Source organism: Pinus tabuliformis, chromosome 5_1 (genome assembly GCF_031772625.1).
Source record: "Pinus tabuliformis cultivar Carrire ecotype Pingquan chromosome 5_1, CPIR1, whole genome shotgun sequence".
Lineage (NCBI taxonomy): Eukaryota > Viridiplantae > Streptophyta > Pinopsida > Pinales > Pinaceae > Pinus > Pinus tabuliformis.
This window is the reverse complement of record NC_142305.1, coordinates 450,478,526-450,499,296: the sequence shown is the minus strand read 5'-3', so window position 1 is coordinate 450,499,296 and position 20,771 is coordinate 450,478,526. Positions and strand designations below refer to the sequence as shown.

The 20,771-nt window shown below is 40.2% G+C and overlaps 1 protein-coding gene across 6 annotated transcripts in view; it reads right to left on the bottom strand.

Annotated features, from left to right (window-relative positions):
• The window catches only part of LOC149165433 (putative complex I intermediate-associated protein 30), a 240,653-nt gene that overhangs the window by 120,271 nt on the left and 99,611 nt on the right, over nucleotides 1-20,771 (bottom strand). For all 6 annotated transcript variants that reach the window (XM_089432308.1, XM_089432311.1, XM_089432307.1 and 3 more), the window contains one exon: nucleotides 11,073-11,164. In XM_089432308.1, coding sequence (XP_089288434.1) covers nucleotides 11,073-11,164 — 92 coding nt within the window. The remainder of the gene's footprint in view (nucleotides 1-11,072; nucleotides 11,165-20,771) is intronic.

Genomic DNA, 20,771 nt, shown 5'->3' with positions numbered 1-20,771 from the left:
CTTCTAGGCCACGCAAGTCAATCTTTACTTCTGCAGTTGCAGCTTCAAATTCAGCGATTTTTGGCTTCAAACTAGGGCAGTCGATATCTTGCAAACCGTTTGTCGGATTGACTTCATTCCACCACCAAAAGTTGCGGCTTTCAGAGGAGGTTCAGATGAACCTACATCGCAGTTCCAAAGAGGAGATCTTCTAGGCCACGCAAGTCAATCTTTACTTCTGCAGTTGCAGCTTCAAATTCAACAGCTTCCGACTTCACATGTGTGAGAGAGAGACCCATTTCAGCGCAGTAGAGAAGAGACTCATTTCTGCGCAGTAGAGAGAGAGAGAGAGATGTGATGAGATGAGTGAGTCCAAATGAGGAAAAGTCCTCTTACATTTATACACAACGTTGGTGGGTGAATAGATGCGACTGTTGGGCTTCTGAGCCTACATGAGTTGTATGCCGGCTTGATAATAATTCCATAATCAAAATAAATTCATATCTCCATGAATACTTATCGGAATCGGATGATCTTTATATCAATCCTACACCTCTCGACGAGAGGAATCTAATAAAAATATTATCAGCCATGAATAAAATGACCCACATGAAGTTTTGCCCTGGTTGCCAATTTTAACACTCCCTCTCAACCAGGGAGAACTTCATCTGCAATCTGTCTATCGGTCGTTACTATTCATCAATCAAATGCACTACCCTGTACAGCCTGACCCTTGCCCTGCTCTGCTCTATTCTACCTATTCTGCTTTGTCTTGTTCTGCCCTGTACTGATCGGTATTGTTTTTCTCTGTTCTGCTCTACTCTTGCATTGTTCTGTTCTGCTCTGCTTTTGTCCGAATTATGAAGAAGAAGAAATGATCGAGGATGTATCATACTGACTCAAAGTCAGTCTCAGAGTATGTACCACTAGTCCCAGACCAGTCTCAACCAACCCGAAGTCAGCGTCATAGTGAGTACAACTCCACTGGTCCTAGACCAGTATCATCCTCCACTGACTCAAAGTCAGTCTCAAAGTGCGTACCACTGGTCCCAGACCAGTCTCAGCCCACCCAAAGTCAGCTTCATAGTAAGTACCACCCCTACCACTGGTCCCAGACCAGTATCCCAGTCTCAGAGAGTGTACCACTGGTCGCAGACCAGTCTCAATCGACCTGAAGTCAGTGTCATAGTATGTACCACTCTCACTGGTCCCAGACTAGTACTGCACTGACACGAAGTCAGTCTCGGAGTATGTACCACTAGTCCCAGACCAGTCTCAACCGACCCGAACTCAGCGTCATAGTATGGTACAACTCCTACCACTGGTCCCAGACCAGTATCGCAGTCTCAGAGAGTGTACCATTGGGCCCAGACCAGTCTCAACCGACCCGAACTCAGCGTCATAGTATGTACCACTCTCACTGGTCCCAGACCAGTACTGCACTGACATGAAGTCAATCTCGGAGTATGTACCACTGGTCCCAGACCAGTCTCAACCGACCCGAAGTCAGCGTCATAGTATGGTACAACTCCTACCACTGGTCCCAGACCAGTATCATTGATCCCAGACCAATGGAGGTAATCCTAGCGTAGGGAGTACGGTAGATACAACGATGCGTCCATCGGTACTACTATGGTCCCTAACTTCATTTCCCTGCTCATTGATCAGATGAGAAGTACTTCCCATGAGTCCCAGACTGCATGGGTAGGATGCCTCGACAGGAGAACTAATCAATCCTATCCTCACAAGAGAACACATCAATCCTGCTACAATCGCCATGGAGAACACATCAATCCAGGCCTCACAGGAGAACTAATCATCCTACTACATAGGAGAGCGAATCATCCTGTTCCATGAGAGAGCGAATCATCTTGTCCCACAAGAGAGCGAATCATCTTGTTCTAGTGCGCACCACCAGGGGAGGGTGAGTCACCTTGTGGTCGTATGTTGCTCCAGTAATAACCGCAAGCCCTCAGAGCTCCCAGAGCTCAATGTATGCAACATGCAGGACCCTTGTACAAGGGTTTCTTGCCAACTCCAAGTCGTTTGGGAAAATCACAGATTAGAACTTTCCTCGGGGCTTTGACAAGGTGTATCGACCTGTACATCATCTTAATGCGATGGAGCCTCCTTGCTCATCAACTTACCATATCCCAGATGATGTCTATTTGCTGGAGCAATCGACGAATACGGGATTCCTCAATAATCAAATCCCACCTCTGGTTGTTATAGAGAATCACAGTGGAATCCAATGTAAATCCAAACAGCTCACTGAAGAGCTTTCGCAACCAGATTGCCTCACACGAGGTCATGCTAGCAACAATATATCCTGCTTCGGCGGTGCTCAAAGCCACCGACTTCTGCTTCCTGCTCATCCAGGATATCGAAGCAGATCCCAAGGTGAAACAGCACCCGGAAGTGCTCTTACGGTCCACCACACTGCCTGCCCAATCAACATCAGTATATCCAAGTAGTCTCACATCTCCGACAGTGTATCTTAATCCATGAGAGATTGTGTCCTGAAGACATCTCAGAAGATTCCTGGCATCAATGCAGTGAGGCTCAACCAAATATGAGCTCACAGTGCTAACTGCAAAGCATATGTTCGGACAGAGGTTCACCAAGAACATCAATGCAAATGAGTTTTTGAAACTCAGAGGCATTTCCCAAGTCTGGTCCGACATCACTACCATATAACTTCTAAAAGTTAAGATCCTCGAGGTAGTCACAGGCTTGCAGTCCATCATACCAAATCTTTCCAATATCTTTACCACATATTTTCCTTGAGATAGGAAAATTTCCCTTGGCTTCTGCCATACTTCAAGTCCTTGGTCCTTTATTTCAAATTCAGAAGCCAGCTCCCTCTTACATTTGTGAATGAGAGGGTCTACACCTGTTAGAAAGAGGTCATCCACATACAACACCAGTATGAGAGGCTTGTCATCTTCAACCTTAAAGTAAAGGTTAGGATCGGCTTCACTCCTAGTGAATCCCAACTTCATCAAGTAGTTATCGATCCTCTCATACCATGCTCGGGGTGCTTGCTTCAGCCCATAGAGAGCCTTCTTCAACCTGCATACATGAGATTTTCAATCATAAATCTCAAATCCTTCAGGTTGCTCCACATAGACCTCTTCTTTGATAGAACCATGCAAGAACGTGATCTTGACATCCATTTGACGTAGGTTCCATCCTTGTGAAGCCACAAGGGCTATGATCAAGCGGATGGTCGTATATCTGGCAACAGGTGCAAATATCATAGTCTATACCTTCCTTCTGGGATAAACCACGAGCAACAAAATGAACCTTATACTTTTCCATACTTCCATTTGCTGCATGCTTTATCTTGTAAAGCCATTTTGAAGTAACAATTGTCTTGTCCAAGGTCTGGGAACTACTTGCCAGACATCATTCTCCATAATAGACTCATATTTTATGGTCATAGCACCCTTCCATAGTTAATGCTTGACGACATCTAAGAATGATGAAGGCTCATTTTGTATGATCGTGCTCATGATGGTCAGGTATCCCTGATACCTGTTAAGTTTCTTACTTTGACGGAAGGTTCCTCAGGGTGCAGCGTGTCCTTCAGCATCATCAAGTATCCCCCTAAGCCATGAAGGCCTCTTCCTAGAAGAGGAAGGCTCATGTGGATGAGAATCAATCAGATCCATGGGTTCTTCTACATCAGGCATTGATTCATCATCCTTTTCTTTTGGTTCCCTGGTGTCGGCTTCTTGAGAGCTCCTCAAAGTCGAAAGATTGTTCACCTTGCGGTGAACTTTTCTTCAGGAGTCTTGGAACCCAATGCTTGATGAGGGCATCGATTTTGTACATATACGGCGGTGATTGTAGTTTCAGCCCATAGAAACTTCGGAAGTCTTTGATCATGTAGCATGGCCCGGACAGCTTCCATCATCGTGCGGTTCTTCCTTCCCACCACACCATTCTGCTCAGGAGTATGTGGTGTAGTAGTCTCCCTCTTAATGCCAACCTCAGGTATGCCTGAGTGAACCAATTGTAATATATCGGAGGTCTTGCTTTGGCTTGAGGGGAATGGTCCCCTTTTGAGCTTTCCTTCAGCACATCCTGGACATACACCTTCTTTCTCTACTCAGAATTCGGGCATCCCTATCACCATTTGTCTTACACCGAGTATAGCTTTATAATGAAGGGGGGCAAACCTCTAATGCCAAAGTTCGGACTGAAGAGATGTGTCATAATACATGACACCTAGCAGACTTCCATCGACCTGATATAATGAATCAACACTAAACCCAAGAGTAAAGGCATCTTTAACATTATTTTTCCATATACGTACCTTGCCATCGCTGAAGGTTACCTTGTAGCCTTTGTCTTCCGTTGCCGAGATGGACACTAGGTTCTTTTTGAGGTCAGGTGCATTTAATACATCCTGGAATTTCTAGCCTTCTTGAATGCTTGTCCTCTTCCTTGATTCCCAGCTCTCTTCTTACCTTTGCTGTTGAATTTGTCATTCCTTTGATTGCCATCAGAAGGATTTCTAGTTGCACCACTGCATATTGTACCATGTTGCTCTAATCATGATTATCATCATGCTGCCCATGTCCATGATTTTATCCATCATAATGTTGCTCAAACTAGTGTGCATCATCATCATGCTGTCCTATATGTCCATGATCTCATGTTGCCTTTATGTCCATGATTTCATTCATCATGATGCTCATGATCTCATACATAGTGACTTGCTTTATCGCAAATGTAACATCATCATTTTCTTCTAGCCTTAGGTCTAGCCTTTCCTTTTGATTTAGTCCCGGAATTATTTCTTTTCTTAGCATGAGAAGAAAAGGCAACAGGAGGACCTTTAGGCATGGGCATTTCTTGCACTTCTTCCCTTGTTTCTTCTTGAATGCATCTAGCCATTAATTCCTTGAAACCAGGAATTACATTATAGTTCAGAAGAGTAGTCCTGAACACGTACCATTCGGATGGTAATCCAGTCTATCATAGATTTCCTTAGAGGTGTCCAGTTCAGAGATGTAGGCCACCAAGTGCTTGTTGATAGAGTCCCGGATGATCTTCTATTGTTTTGACTTCTCCATTTTTCCATTTGTTCCAGGCAGCAGCGGATGCATTTGATGGAGGCTCAACAATATTGCCTCTCACATGATCCAACACTCCTTGATTCTCAAGGGTTAGATCGATAGACATCTTCCATCCGTGATAGTCAGCTTTCTCACAGAGCTTGTCTTCGGCAGGAAAGAGTGTTGAGGACCCCATAGTTCTTTTAGGATAGCCTTGCCAATCTTCTCTTCGATGATTGCTCTTGCTCTTGCTCCGGCTTTGTCTTCACCTCAGTTCTGATACCATGTTAAGTTATGGTATGTTCTATGCTTATAACAGTTTACTTCTTTTTCTTATTATATTCCACAGATTAGCAATCACATATACATAAAGTAAAGTGCAGATAGAACATTAAACGATCGATAGAAAACAAGCCAAGACAAGAGACACAAGATGTGGCGGCTAGCCAGGAACAAACCCCACAATGTGTGGGGAAACCCTTTGATCAAATCTTCTTTTATCTTCAATAAGTCAGCAAAGAGAAATAGTACAATAAATCTGATTCATATCAGCAGTAGCAAACCCTAGATCAGCAGCATCAGCATTAGCGGCTTCATTATCAAACTAGGGCAGACGATATCTCACAAATCGACCGTCGGATTGACTTCATTCCACCACCAAAAGTTTCGGCTTCCAGAGGAGGTTCAGATGAACCTACAGCGCAGTTCAGATGAGGAGATCTTCTAGGCCACGCAAGTCAATCTTTACTTCTGCAGTTGCAGCTTCAGTTTCAGCAGTTTCCGGCTTCAAACTAGGGCAATCGATATCTTGCAAACCGTTTGTCGGATTGACTTCATTCCACCACCAAAAGTTGCGACTTTCAGAGGAGGTTCAGATGAACCTACAGCGCAGTTCCAAAGAGGAGATCTTCTAGGCCACGCAAGTCAATCTTTACTTCTGCAGTTGCAGCTTCAAATTCAGCAATTTCCGACTTCAAACTAGGGCAGTCGATATCTTGGAAACCGTTTGTCGGATTGACTTCATTCCACCACCAAAACTTGCGGCTTTCAGAGGAGGTTCAGATGAACCTACATCGCAGTTCCAAAGAGGAGATCTTCTAGGCCACGCAAGTCAATATTTACTTCTGCAGTTGCAGCTTCAAATTCAACAGCTTCCGGCTTCACATGTGTGAGAGAGAGACCCATTTCAACGCAGTAGAGAAGAGACTCATTTCTGCACAGTAGAGAGAGAGAGAGATGTGATGAGATGAGTGAGTCCAAATGAGGAAAAGTCCTCTTATATTTATACACAACGTTGGTGGGTGAACAGATGCGACTGTTGGGCTTCTGAGCCTACATGAGTTGTAGGTCGGCTTGATAATAATTCCATAATCAAAATAAATTCATATGTCCATGAATACTTATCGGAATCGGATAATCTTTATATCAATCCTACACCTCTCGACGAGAGGAATCTAATAAAAATATTATCAGCCTTGAATAAGATGACCCACATGAAGTTTGCCCTGGTTGCCAATTTTAACACTTATACAACTGGATGATGAAATGGTTAGTCAGCCTTGCCATTACTCCTCGGTAGCTGCAGTCGGAAAGCAACTTGCAATAAATGTTGATAGCAGTCTCTTTCGGTGTCCATGTCTAGCTCATGCCAGGAAACTGTTGTTGGGCACAGATTGCATCTAGTAAGTATGCAGACATGTAGAATCTCGCTTTCTCATCCTTGGGCGGATTCTGGGCGTTAGTCACATGGATTTTCAACTAATAAGACAACAAGTCTGACTAGTTGAATGGCCTTCCATCACTCACCAACTGGTCCAATACAACTACCCAACCTTCAAGAAAGGTCTTTGTGCTCTCTTGACCGTATATTAGGAAGGCAAAGATGGTCAAGAACTGGGAGCCCTTCGTGAGAGACTTTGTCTTGTAAAGATTATTGGGTGTTTGTTTGAACTTTGACGGCTCTTTCACCCAGTGCTTGACGATATCTCTCGTGTTCACCTAGCTATGGGTGGCATAGAAAAGTGTGTCCATGCGCCTCCTCGACTAAGGTAAATGTTACATCATATGAAAGTTCTTCGCCCTAAATAAGAGATAGTGTTGGAGCTTTGGAGGCCTTTGAAGAAGGAGCACTAAACCTTTCTTAAGGAGCTTTCATCCTCATAGATTTGCTTGTTGTGCGTGCATGCATTGGAGATTGACATATGTCAACTAGATTTAGGGCACTTCACATGTGGGCCTATCTTGTGTGTAATTAGGTTGCTTGTTGTGGATTAGGTCCACTTTTTATCGTTGTCCTCCCTTATCTTTCATATAAATAAAGGAAGATAGTACATTGATCATATTCATTCTTGTTCACTAATGTAATGGGATGTTTGTGTTAAACATGTAAAATCTAGGATGAACTAGTTTCTTTGTACCCTTCTTCATTTGTATTTGCTCTCTTTGTTTTCAGCACAAGGGTTCTTGAGGAAATTCAAGGGAAAGCTAGAGTTAGGGTTTTTCCTTAAGGAGACAAAGAAGTTGGGTTTGGGAGAAACCCTAGAGGAGCAAAGACAAAACTTGATCTTGTAGTTTTTGTGAGAGAAGATGACTAGGGTTTTGTGGCATTTGGAAATGTTGGTGGCACTCGGAGTGCTTGATGTGGAGAAAATAGAGATAGACTATCTTGTACACTAGTGTAATGCAAGTGAAAGTGCTAAGGAGAACTTGCCAATGTGTATGCTAGTTTCTTGAGGTTCCATTAGAGGAAATTTCAACCTAAAAGTGGCCTCCTAAGGAAAAATAATAAAGTAATAGTTAAAATAATAAAATAAGAGTTATGAATTTTGGAGGGAAAAAGAAAACTATTTTTTTAATTGTGTTTTTTTATTATCTCCTTATATTTTTACTCAAATTTCAAGTGTAGACACTCATCGGATGCGGAATTAAATTCTGCATCTAACGAATGCCCATTATACATACTTTTGAGAAAACCCACATTGATAAAAATTGCAGATACATTAAAAAAAACGTTTTGATAGAAATTGCAGATACATTAAAAAAACATTTTAATTGCAGATACATTAAAAAAAACTTTGAAAACGTTTTTTTGATGTATTTGCAATTTTTATCAATGTGGATATTTTCAAAAGTATGCATGATGAGTACTCTTTGGATGCAGAATTTAATTATGCATCCAATGAATATCTACACTTGAAATATGAGTAAGCCTATAAGGAGATAAGCCAAAAACACAATTAAAAAACGGTTTTTTTCTTTTCCCTCCAAAATATTTACATGTAACTCTTTTTTAATTTAAAGGATTTTGATTGGTTTACATATTATGACATGGAAATTACATAAAACTGCCAATGTGTATGCTAATTTGTTAAGGTTCCATTAGAGGAAATTTCAGCCTAAAAGTGGTCTCCTAAGGAAAAATAATAAAGTAATAGTTAAAATAATAAAATAAGAGTTATGAATTTTGGAGGAAAAAAAAAAAAAAAAAAAAAAAACTATTTTTTAATTGTGTTTTTTTATTATCTCCTTATATTTTTACTCAAATTTCAAGTGTAGACACTCATCGGATGCGGAATTAAATTCTGTATCTAACGAGTGCCCATTATACATACTTTTGAGAAGACCCACATTGATAAAAATTGCAGATACATTAAAAAAACGTTTTGATAAAAATTACAGATACATTAAAAAAAAACTTTGAAAACGTTTTTTTGATGTATTTGCAATTTTTATCAATGTGGGTATTCTCAAAAGTATACATGATGGGTACTCTTTGGATGCAGAATTTAATTATGCATCCAACGAATATCTACGCTTCAAATATGAGTAACCCTATAAGGAGATAAGCCAAAAATACAATTAAAAAAGTGGTTTTTTTTCTTTTCCCTCCAAAATATTTACATGTAACTCTTTTTAAATTTAAAGGATTTTGATTGGTTTACATATTATGACATGGAAATTACATGAAAATTTCATGGGCTCTTTTAGGCTAAAATTTCATCTAATGTTTGGTGGATTGACCAGCTTTGGTTGCGAGTGATTCCTAGCTAGGAAGACTTGGTGGCTAGGTGTTTCTTATGGTTTCCCTAGCTAGGGTTTGGAGAGCTTGACCTGTACCAGCATGTATTGAGATATTGGTATGTGCATGTACTTCATCTTCTATGTAGATCTACCCCTTCAGCTTCTAGATGTTTGCTAAATCACTTGACAAATTCTGCTCCAAGTTATGTCCAATCCGCATGCATTACCAGCTCTATAAGCAATTCAATAATGAAGATAACATAAGCCGAAATTTAAATATGTAAAGCACACAAAATTTGTACAGTTATATATCTGTCCTAATTTTGTGTACTTTACATATTTAAATTTCAGCTTACGTTATCTTCATTATTGAGTTGTTTATAGAGGGAGAAGAGCTGTCCAAATTTTGTGCACTTTTAGTATTTAAATTTCGGCGTATGTTATCTTCATTATTGAGGTGTTTATAGAGCTGGTAATGCATACTGATCTGACATAACTTGGAGCAGAATTTGTCAAGTGATTTAACAAACATCTAGTTTGTCAAGTGATTTAACAAACATCTAGAAGCTGAAGGGGTAGATTTACAATTGTAATTATCTGCTGTTAAAAGTCATTTTAGATCTGTAATTTTCTTAGGAAGTGTGCCCTAAGGGATGAAACATTGTGGTATTGAAGTACATTTGATTGGTATTTATTTTCTTGGCTGCCTTGTGAATTGGGTTAGAGGAAGTGAAGTATTTTCTGCTATAAATTAATACTTCAGATTCAGCCCCAACACAGAAAGTTCACAAGAAAATTAGAAATAGATCCAATAAACCTCAGGGTTGAGGTGAAATTTCCAAATTTGCAACTGCCATATATAGAAATTTGTACAAGGCAATACAAAAGCATACCTTATGAGATCTATATTTAAATCTGAAAGGGACACCATTGAATGGTTATTCAAATAGCATTTATATAGCGGATAAATAGAGGGAGTCATCTATGGAATCTTTACGATGTATCAAACATAAACTAATGTAAATTGTAGAAAGTGTATAATCATGCTCAAATTGTATGTATTATCATATTGGTCATACTATTAGAACTTATGCCTTTAATTTGAATGTATTATCACATTGGTCACACTATTAGAACTTGTATCTTTAGGCCTGACAAAGGTGAATTCACATAAAGCTCACTAATGGTGCTTAAGAGGCTCTTCTAAAAAACTTACCAGGAAATATAAAGGAGATTTTTTGGGGATATATAGATTTGGGAACACCTCCTCTATAACACAACAAAACTGAATGGTGAAGCAAATAGCATCTGGACAGTAGATTTACAGATGGGTCATATGTGGAATCTCTCTCATGCATTGAACTTGAACTAATGAAAATTGTAGATGGAGTATGACCAAGGTGAAATTGTATGTATCATCATAGTCGTCATGTGATTAGAACTTGCATCTTTAGAAATCATAAAAGCAAGTTCACATAAATCTCATAAACTATGTTTAAGAGACTTTTATAGAAAACTTGGGAGGTAATACAAAGGAGTCCCTATAATATTAGATTTGAATAAAGGCACCTCTATAATTCAATGAAGTTGGATGGTGATTCAAATAGCATATGGATGGTAGGTTTATAGAGGTGAGCATCTATGGAATCTATGTGGTGTACCAAGCTTGAACTAATGCAAATTGTAGATGGTCTGATGGAGTATAACCATATTCAAACTGTGTACAATCATAGTGGTCACACTAAATTGTACCTTTCAGCATGACAAAAGAAAATTATACTAGCCTCCCCAATCATGCTTAATTACAACTTAAGACATAAACTTGATTTCTTTGTTTGGTTTACCTACATGCTAAAACAGCAGTTGATAATGAAATTCTACAGCTTCAAAGTTTCAAACACTAAACGGTTACATCATTTTTATTCATTTTAATCATGGAAACGTGGAGATAAGATATACAATCAACCAAAGCATCAAACACTCCTTCACATTTCACAAAATATTCACCTGTGTAGATCGCATCCCACAAAACCCACTACGATTCATTACCCGTCTGGAGTCTTGTGACATGTCTGTAAATAGGTTACCTGAGAAAACACCTGAGGAAAAAGCAAATCCCATCATATCATAGATATGTAAATGCACAAATTCGTCAACCACAATTTCTAGCTTGAACATCGAAGATGTTTTAAATTTATCCAAGCTGAATCTCAGGTTGATGGAAATATATATAAACAAATGGATTAATACACTTCGCATTAAAAAAATAAGATATGAATATGTTAGAAAACTGAATAATTTTTTATATTATTTATCACTGTCAACAAAATTCACTCTACATAGCCCATGGGGCTAACTCAACCACTTGTTAAAATGCACTTTACACAATGAAATTGCTCGAATGGGCACTAGTTAAGGAATTACAACGACAGCATTTGGACACATTGGGACCCTAAAAATGTCCAGATGGTCAATCAAGCACTAGGTAGTAGGGATGTGGCTATATGACGTGTCGAGGCATTGACTAGACCTTCCAACTCACCATGGTAAAATAGGTAACACAGAAATATGGTATTCGTGAATCAATACAAGGATGCACTGAATGGATCTACACGAGTAGTTTGTGGAAGTGTGCAACTTGCTGGATATGCATACACATATGTTGGCATATATGATTGAATGCATTATTTGAATGCAATGTATGAATACATGCTTCTGTTATATTTCATTTGAAATTAATATATTTATAGCTGAAATGATGAAATTGTTGCGAACTCCTGAATTTGAGATCATTTCAGGAGTAGCTGGGATGTCGCAATCAAAAAATTGCATCCTAGAGTAGTCACATGTGGATGGACTACATGAAAGCCCTGTTAGGGGAATAGAGCTATAGAAAATGATGACAGCTAGGAAAAGGAAAGCTTTGGAAGGAGGTCACTATGTTAACACTAAGACCTTGTGATTGCCACAAATTATTGGTTAAAGGTTACCAGTGGATACCTGTTAGTAAGTTGGTGCTCTCCTTGCCTATGAAAGCCTCCATAGCATGGATTGCCCGAGGAAATTTCGAGAAATGAAGGGGATACCTGAGCTTAGATGGTGAATGCAGTAAGGAAAAAGCAACTTAAAAATGCATGGTGGTTGGAATCAAGAGGTCAGAAAGGATAGTGAACTGAATTCTTGCCATGGTAGTTTTGTGAAGAATAAAAATAGCCATACAGATAAGTATTAAATTAAGGTCGCATACTTAATTTTGAATACATCCTTATATTGTGGAGTTGAAAACTCATGTAGATAAGATAATTGTTGTATGAAATGGCTATAACATGTATGTTTCCTTGAGGGTTGTTGTAGGAACAATTAAAGAATGAAGAGATGAATTGACTATATGGAAAGAAAGACACCAAGGATGCAATGTTATCAAAACTAGATTGGAACCGACAAAACCAGCCAATCTAATCAATTTTGGGGCCATTGTGGTCCAGCTCAAGGTTTTGGACCATTTTTGGCCAATTTTGTATGGAACTAGCCGGTTTTGTACAACGTTATACAATGCAAACAGGGACCACCAAAACAACAAAAAATTAAGTTATTTGCAAGCACAATACCTAACCCAAGGTTTCTACTAACACCATTTAAAGAGGTTGTTCCCCCTTCCATTTCACTGACCAAAACTAGACTGGAACAGACAAACCTGGCCAATCTAATCAATTTTGGGGCCATTCTGGTCCAGTTCAAGGTTTTGGACTATGTTTGACCAATTTCGTATGGAACTAGCCGGTTTTCTAGTGTTATACGATGCAACCAGGGACCACCAAAACAACAAACAAAGAATTAAGTTATTTGCAAGCACGATACCTAACCCTAGATCTCTACTAACACAATTTGAAGAGGTTGTCCCCCCTCCATTTCACTTACCTTAATAATCAAAGGTAATATTAAATTCTTGAAATAAAAGTTGACATTCTCCTGTATCTTTTGTTTTAAATGAGAGATATAGGAGATTGTCAACTTTTACTTACATTTTTAACATTACCATTAATGTTTTTTATGATGTTTGAGAGTGGGTTCAACCTCATTGGATTTCATATGGAGAAAGTAGACTTTTAGATCCCATTCAAAATTCAATGAACTTAACAATTTTTAGGATTTTAAGATTGGAAGGATTACAACCCTTTCCACTAAATTCTATCATGCATAAGAGTATGAACTGTTGAAGAATCAAGGGCAATAAGGTGTAGTGTGATTCTTCTTGACTTGATAACAATTTGTGGAGTCTTTTTACTTTTTCTTCTTAGCTTAATCTTCTTCTTATTATTATTAATGCATGTGTGTGTACTTCATCAAACTGCTACCAAAAACATAAGAACAAGAACACAAGATGTTGGCTCTCTGCCAGGGCCAAAACCTCTCTTCTCTTAACAAGGAAACCCTTCGGTAAATTTCTCTTATTGAAGCTTCTTATTGATCAATGCCAAACCCTAGACCCTTGACAAGAATATCCTCCAAGCACAAGTCAAGTCCTTCCTCCTTTCTGCACTTTGTTCCGCGACACTTCCTACTTCCGGCACTTTGTCCTCCTTCCAACTTTTGTTAGATCTTGTTGTACTTACTCTAGAAGAGACATCTTTGATGAGACCTTTTCCTTATGATGATCCCTTCCTTCTCTTAACCAACCAACGAACTTGTATGACTGTAAAGGGAGGGTTGTTCTTACAGCAGAGACAGCCTCCTTTGTGAAAAATCCAATACTCAAGGAACCCCTACTGCAGCAAAACTGAATTTACTTCTCCTACTTGATTTTAATATACATTATCAAGTTATTTCTGAATAACACTGAATTAAATTACTTTTGCAGCCTAGACCAATTTAATTTGATTACATGAAACGAAAAATTGAGCAAAGAAAAAGATACATGTGACATCGTTATTTTTGGACAAATTAGTCCTCGAAAAAACCCAATGCGGGAAAACCGATGCAGTAGTTCTGAGGGTTTTATATTATTAAGCAGTAGTTCTGAATAAAATGTTGGATGCCCTCCCGGCAATCTAGTTACAGTGAAAAATATAATGGCAGAAAACTGAGTGAGATTACCTCACTTCACCTGGCAGTTTCCTGCTAATCCGGCAGCAAAACTAGCTAACCCCGGCTATCTCTACACTGGCCCTGTGTCAGCCCTGAGATTAAAAGAATGTTCAATGAATTAATTCACATGGAGCAAACAGCTCAATGATAATACAAAGATATTTACAAGAATAGAAACATCAGGTTTCTATGTAGAATATCGAACAAACAGTTTCATCTAAGAAACTGCTAAAAGAATAAGAATAGAAACATCTAAAAGACTGAGCATTACTAAATAGAGATATAGAGATATATTCTAATACCCTCCCTTAATGCTCAATCTATTTACAACACCAATAGACCCGCGAAATTTTACAAATTTATCAGGACCAAGAGGCTTGGTAAAGATATCGGCGGGCTGCTCTGTGGTGGGAACATAGTGCAACTGAACTGAGCCATCTTCAACCAACTGTCGAATGTAGTGGCAGTGAGTTTCCACATGCTTTGTTCGTTCATGAAAGACAGGATTCTTGGCAAGTTTGAGCACTCCCTGATTATCACAAAACAAAGAAGTAGGCCCTGTCTGAAAAACATGCATATCTGCAAGCATACGACGAAGCCAAACTGCCTCACAGGCTGCCTTAACTGCTCCCCGATACTCTGCTTCTGTTGAGGAGAGAGCCACAACCTGTTGCTTCTTACTAGTCCAAGTAACAGCTCCAGATCCTAGACTAAACACATACCCAGCTGTAGATTTACGGTCATCAACCGAACCGGCCCAGTCAGAGTCAGTGTAGCCACTGAGAGTAGAAGTGGAGCTGTGAGTATATAAGAGGCCGTAATCAGAAGTACCACGCACATATCGTAGCACCCGCTTTGCTGCTATCCAATGATCAGCTTTAGGAGCTGACATAAAGCGAGAAATGTAGCTTACTGCAAAACTGATGTCAGGTCTGGTAGCAGTAAGATAGATGAGACTGCCCACTAATTGCCTGAATAAAGTTTCATCCACAAGAGGAGAGGATGACTGTGCTGAAAGTTTGAGCCCTGGTTCCATAGGAGTCGTGGCCAGTTTGCAATCCTGCATTCTGAACCTTTCCACAAGATTTTTGGCATACTTGGACTGAGAAAGAAAGATCTGATTTTCAGTCTGCCATACTTCAACCCCCAGACAGTAATGAAGAAGTCCCAAGTCTGTCATCTCAAAAGTTCTGCATAGATCTTGTTTGATCCCATGGATCAAATGTGCAGAGCTGCCAGTAATGATAAGATCATCCACATAGACAACTACAAACAAGATATCATCATCAGTATGCTTGATATACAGGTTTGCATCAGATGGACTCCTCTGAAAACCTTGATTTGTCAGATACTGATCAATTTTTATGTACCAAGCCCGAGGAGCTTGTTTCAATCCATAAATGGCTTTAACTAACCGACACACTTTCTGTTCTTGACCAGCAACCTTGAATCCTGGAGGCTGCGTCATGTAGACTTCTTCTTGGAGATCACCATTTAGGAACGCACTTTTTACATCCATCTGATGAACTTTCCAATTGAACTGAGCTGCTAGGGCAAGCACAAGCCTGATAGTACTCATCTTGGCTGTAGGAGCAAAAGTCTCCTCATAATCGATGCCTTCCTGCTGTGAAAATCCTCGAGCCACTAGCCGAGCTTTATACTTGTCTAAGGTTCCATCAGCTTTGTATTTGACTTTATACACCCATTTGCAGCCTATGGGTTTTTTGTCTGCGGGAAGATCAGAAAGAGCCCATGTGTGATTCTTCTGAAGACTCTGAAATTCTGCTTCCATAGCCTGTTCCCACTCAGATATACCCTTAGCTTCTGAATATGTTTGAGGCTCAAAAGTACTGTGAAGGTTAGCCATAAGAGCAAAATTGACTGAAGACTGTTGTCTGTTCTTATGCCTAGAAGTTCTACCTTCAAGGAGCTCATCATCCCGGAGATCACCTATGGTTTTAGCCCACCATTTTGGTCGAAGAGAAGAAGAGCCAATATCAGGATTAGAGGGACCAATATCAGGAGGAAGAGAAGCAGGCTCAAGAGCAATAGGGATAGCAAGAGGGGGATTAGCTTCTGGAGGAAGCTCAGATAGAGTAGTATCAAATCTTGATGCTACATCATCCCTCCCATCAGATGAACTGACTGGAAGAAGAACACTGTGAGGCGGATCCTCAGAACGCTGCTCAGAAAAAGAAGACTGAAAGAATCCTCTGTCTTCATCAAATACTACATCTCGACTGAAGCTAAGTCGACCAGTGGCTATATCTATCAGCCTGTAAGCCTTGTGATGATCACTGTATCCTGTCATCATGAGTTTCTGACTTTTGGAATCCAACTTAGATCGCTTAGCAGATGGAATCCAAACATATGCAACTGAGCCAAAAACTTTGAGATGACTGATCTTAGGCTTACGACCAGACCACACTTCTTCAGGAGTCTTCCCTTTAACAGCCTGAGTAGGGGATCGGTTAAGAAAGTAAACAGCAGTAAATACTGCTTCAGCCCAGAATTTGTTTGGAACACTCCGGTGTTGTAACATGGAACGAGCCATTTCAACAACCGTGCGATTGCGACGCTCGACAACACTGTTCTGCTGGGGAGTGTAAGGTGTGGTGAATTGACGTTTGATGCCATGAATATCACAGAAGTTGGCAAAAGCTGAGGAACAAAATTCCCCCCCATTGTCGGTCCTAAGGGTCATGATATTACAACCAGATTCTTTTTCAACTAAAGTTTTAAACTTCTGAAAGGTACTAAGAGCATCAGATTTATTTTTTAAAAAATACACCCACATCTTTCGACTGAAGTCATCTACAATAAGTAAAAAGTATTTGCAAGCAGTTATAGAAGCGGTATTCATAGGACCACAAATATCAGCATGAAGTAACTGAAGTACCTGGGATGCACGCCAAGATTCTCCATTTTTGAATGACGACCGATGTTGCTTTCCCGCTTGACAGGCGCTGCATACCCCCAACTGCTGAGTCTGAATATCAGGTAATCCTGACACAAGTCCCTCCCGAGAGAGCTGAGAGAGATACTGCATATTGAGATGCCCATATCGCTGATGCCATAAAGTACTGATGGGAGAGACACGAGCTGCTAGTGCCACTTCTGGAAAGTCACCGGTGTCAAGTAGCCTGTATAGACCATGGTCCTCGAGGCCAGTAGCAACTGTCAGACTGGTCTCCCTGTCAATGATGGAGCACTTGTGTGCACTGAACACAACATCAAGCTGAGGAGAATTCCTCATAATCTGACTGACAGAGAGCAGATTAATCTCCATACCAGGAACATAGTATACATTTAGAAATATGAGCGTGCGTCCACCAGACTGAATTTGAACTGTACCCCTGCCAGCAACAGTGTACTTTTCACCTCCACCAAATACAACTGAATCACTGAAAGGTGAAAAGTCAATAAACCAGTCACGCCTGTGAGAGAAGTGACGTGATGCACCAGAATCAATGTACCATGCAGAGGAAGGAACATGTTCTGAAGATCTTTTAGCCATAAAGGCGTAAAAGGCAGAATCTGTCTGCTCGGAATGTTCTGCAACATTCGCTGTCTGATGTGACCCTCCCTGTTTCTTTTGTTCAGCAGCAATCCTCTGCCTGCAGTCTTTCTTCATGTGACCGAACTTGTGACAGTAATTACACTGTACACTTTTCTTCCTGGTAGGATCAAAAGACTGAGATGATCCTCTCTGCTGAAAAGACTGAGAGGACTGATATTTTGCAGCAAATGCATTTTCCAAGGGCACTGATGAAGTACCACTACCAAACTGCTGTTTCCACCTATCTTGCTGCAGAAGTTTGGTACATAAATCTGAAAACTTCAGATCAACATTTGTGGTGGTAATGTTGAGTGTTTCAATAAAGTGTTCATAAGATTTTGGTAGACTCTTCAGGGTAATGACTACCATATCTTCTTCCTCCATGGTCCGACCAATGGCGTCGAGCTGATCTCGAATGTCTTTAATTTTGTTGAGATGTTCCTGTAAAGACATATGTTCATCCATCATGATGGAGAACAACTGATTTTTGAGAAAAAAAGCTCTGCTTTTATCAGATGTCTCATGCAATTCTTTCAACTGTTGCCAGATTTCAGCAGCTGTCTTGCCAGAAGGGATCTGTGGTAACTGATCATCAGCTACAGAGAGCTTGAGAAGCATAACAGCCTCTCGATTTCGATCATCAAATTTATCTTGATCGGTCCCGGCTGTACCTGGACGAGGCTCTTTGCCCAAAATGAGTTGATCAAGACGCCTGTACTCAAAAATGGTCAGCAGTCTTTGTTTCCAAATGTTATAGTTGCTGCCATTAAACCGTTGATTTCCTTCTAACATCAGATTGGTAAGTGTGGCCATTTTCACAAAGAGAATACAAAAGTATGACACACAAGAACAATGTAGCTGACTGCTTATGCTGATGAAAATTTAAAGAACGGACTTTCAGCTGTCTAAAACAATAGTAATACTGCTAATATAATTCTGAGAATACAGTTTGCCACAAGAAAATGCCGGTCTATCATAAGAGAATACTGATGCAATAAACAGATGTCACAGGTCTGAGCTTGTAATGAAGACTGTCAGGATCACAAGAGAAAAAAAAAAATTCCGCTGATTGGTAACCCACTGCCGGCAACCAGAACCACAAATACAGCAAATACAAGTGTTGAAAAATGAACCCACATGTGCTGTCTCAGATACACACTTCTGCTGAATGGTAACCCACTGTCAGCGAAACACCACGGATATATATATATGCACGTCTCAGGTATCAAAATGGCCCACAGAAAAAAATATCTCAGCTACAGGTCATATGTTGTTGAAAAAAGAACCACGTGAGTTATCACAACTGCACGTTCCGTCTCAGCTATACGAATATAATCAAAGCCCACAGGTGAATATAATCACGCGCATGTCAGAGAATAGCATACGAATGAGTTGTATAAACACGGGTTACGAACTCTGAGTATGGGCGTATGGGTTAGGAACTCTGAGCATGGGCGTATGGGTTTAGAAAACCAGAACGCGGGTTACGACACCAGGACTCACGTTCCGTCTCAGCAATTACACCAGGACTCACGTTCCGTCTCAGCAATTACAAAGAACCACGCGTATGACAGATCCACGAGCTTTATAAACGCGGGTTTCAGATTCACGGGTTTTATAAACACGGGTTTCAGATCACGGGTTTGACTGACAATATAACTGCGATTGCACAGGTTTATAATGAACCACGGATTTTAGAACAGATACTACTATCAGATGAAGCTCAGTAGTAGAACCACGGGTTTTATAACACGCGTTATGGCAGATCCACGAGTTTTATAAACGCGGGTAGAAGATCCACGGGTTGCACAGCACACGCGTATATCCACAGTTTTGAAGATACACGCGAATTACAGGATTTCAAATATCCACGGGTTTGACAGATATTTCTGCCACAGAGATTTAGATATATATCTAAGAGATCTTAACTGTAATACCATCCACGAGTTTCAAATCAATAAGCGAATATCACTTGTTTTGACAGCGTTTGAAAAAAAATAGACAGTTGCCCGCAGATCAAATTTTCAGACCACGATTCCGATTTGAAAAAAAACAAATAAGTTATAAACCGAGAGAAAACACCTGGATCACGATTGCTGAGGGATTCCACGATGTGGTCGAAGAAAATAGCTGGTTTCAATATTCCAAGCAAACTGGCCAGCCAAAAAAAAATTCCGCTTCCACGAAAACAGTCGCCGCCACAAAGTTATTTCCTTAGTAAAATGATCATGCAAGAGAAGAATCCAATTCTGTATCGAGATGGACGACTGTAAGCTTTTATCACAGCGAGCAAAGCCGAGGCTAAGACTCAGTGAAGGCTGCCTGGCTTACAGAGGGCTCGACCTTAGAAAGGACTCAAGAGATTACGATGCAAAGAGAATTACTGATTCAAGAAGAATCTCTTAACCTTGCTCTGATACCATAAAAGAATGTTCAATGAATTAATTCACATGGAGCAAACAGCTCAATGATAATACAAAGATATTTACAAGAATAGAAACATCAGGTTTCTATGTAGAATATCGAACAAACAGTTTCATCTAAGAAACTGCTAAAAGAATAAGAATAGAAACATCTAAAAGACTGAGCATTACTAAATAGAGATATAGAGATATATTCTAATAGAGATGTCTCTCTGCCTCCTAGAGCTTTTGCGTCAACCTTCCCTGGCTATTCCAGCAGCTCCCCGGCAAAATTCTGGATTTCTGCGCAAAGGCAACTTCTCCTCTGAGCTAGCTCTTCCTGGTTCAGCGTCAAGCCTGCGTGGGCCTAGACTGGCCCAGCGTCAGTCCCTCTAGGTGTTGCGCTGCCTCCACTAGTGACTCTTCACCTCTCTGCCCAGTATTCTCGAACTATTCCTACCCCTCTACTGCAGAATGATCACTTAGTTCGAATTGCTCAGCTTCTTAGCCCCAGAAATTTCGAACTCTAAATCAATACATTCTCTCTATATGTGTTTCTGAATGAACCCCAAGCCTCCTTCTTATACTTTTCTCGTTGAGACTTTAACGGCTGAGATTAAGTCTCTAATCAACGGCTAAGATTAAAAACTTGACTTGATC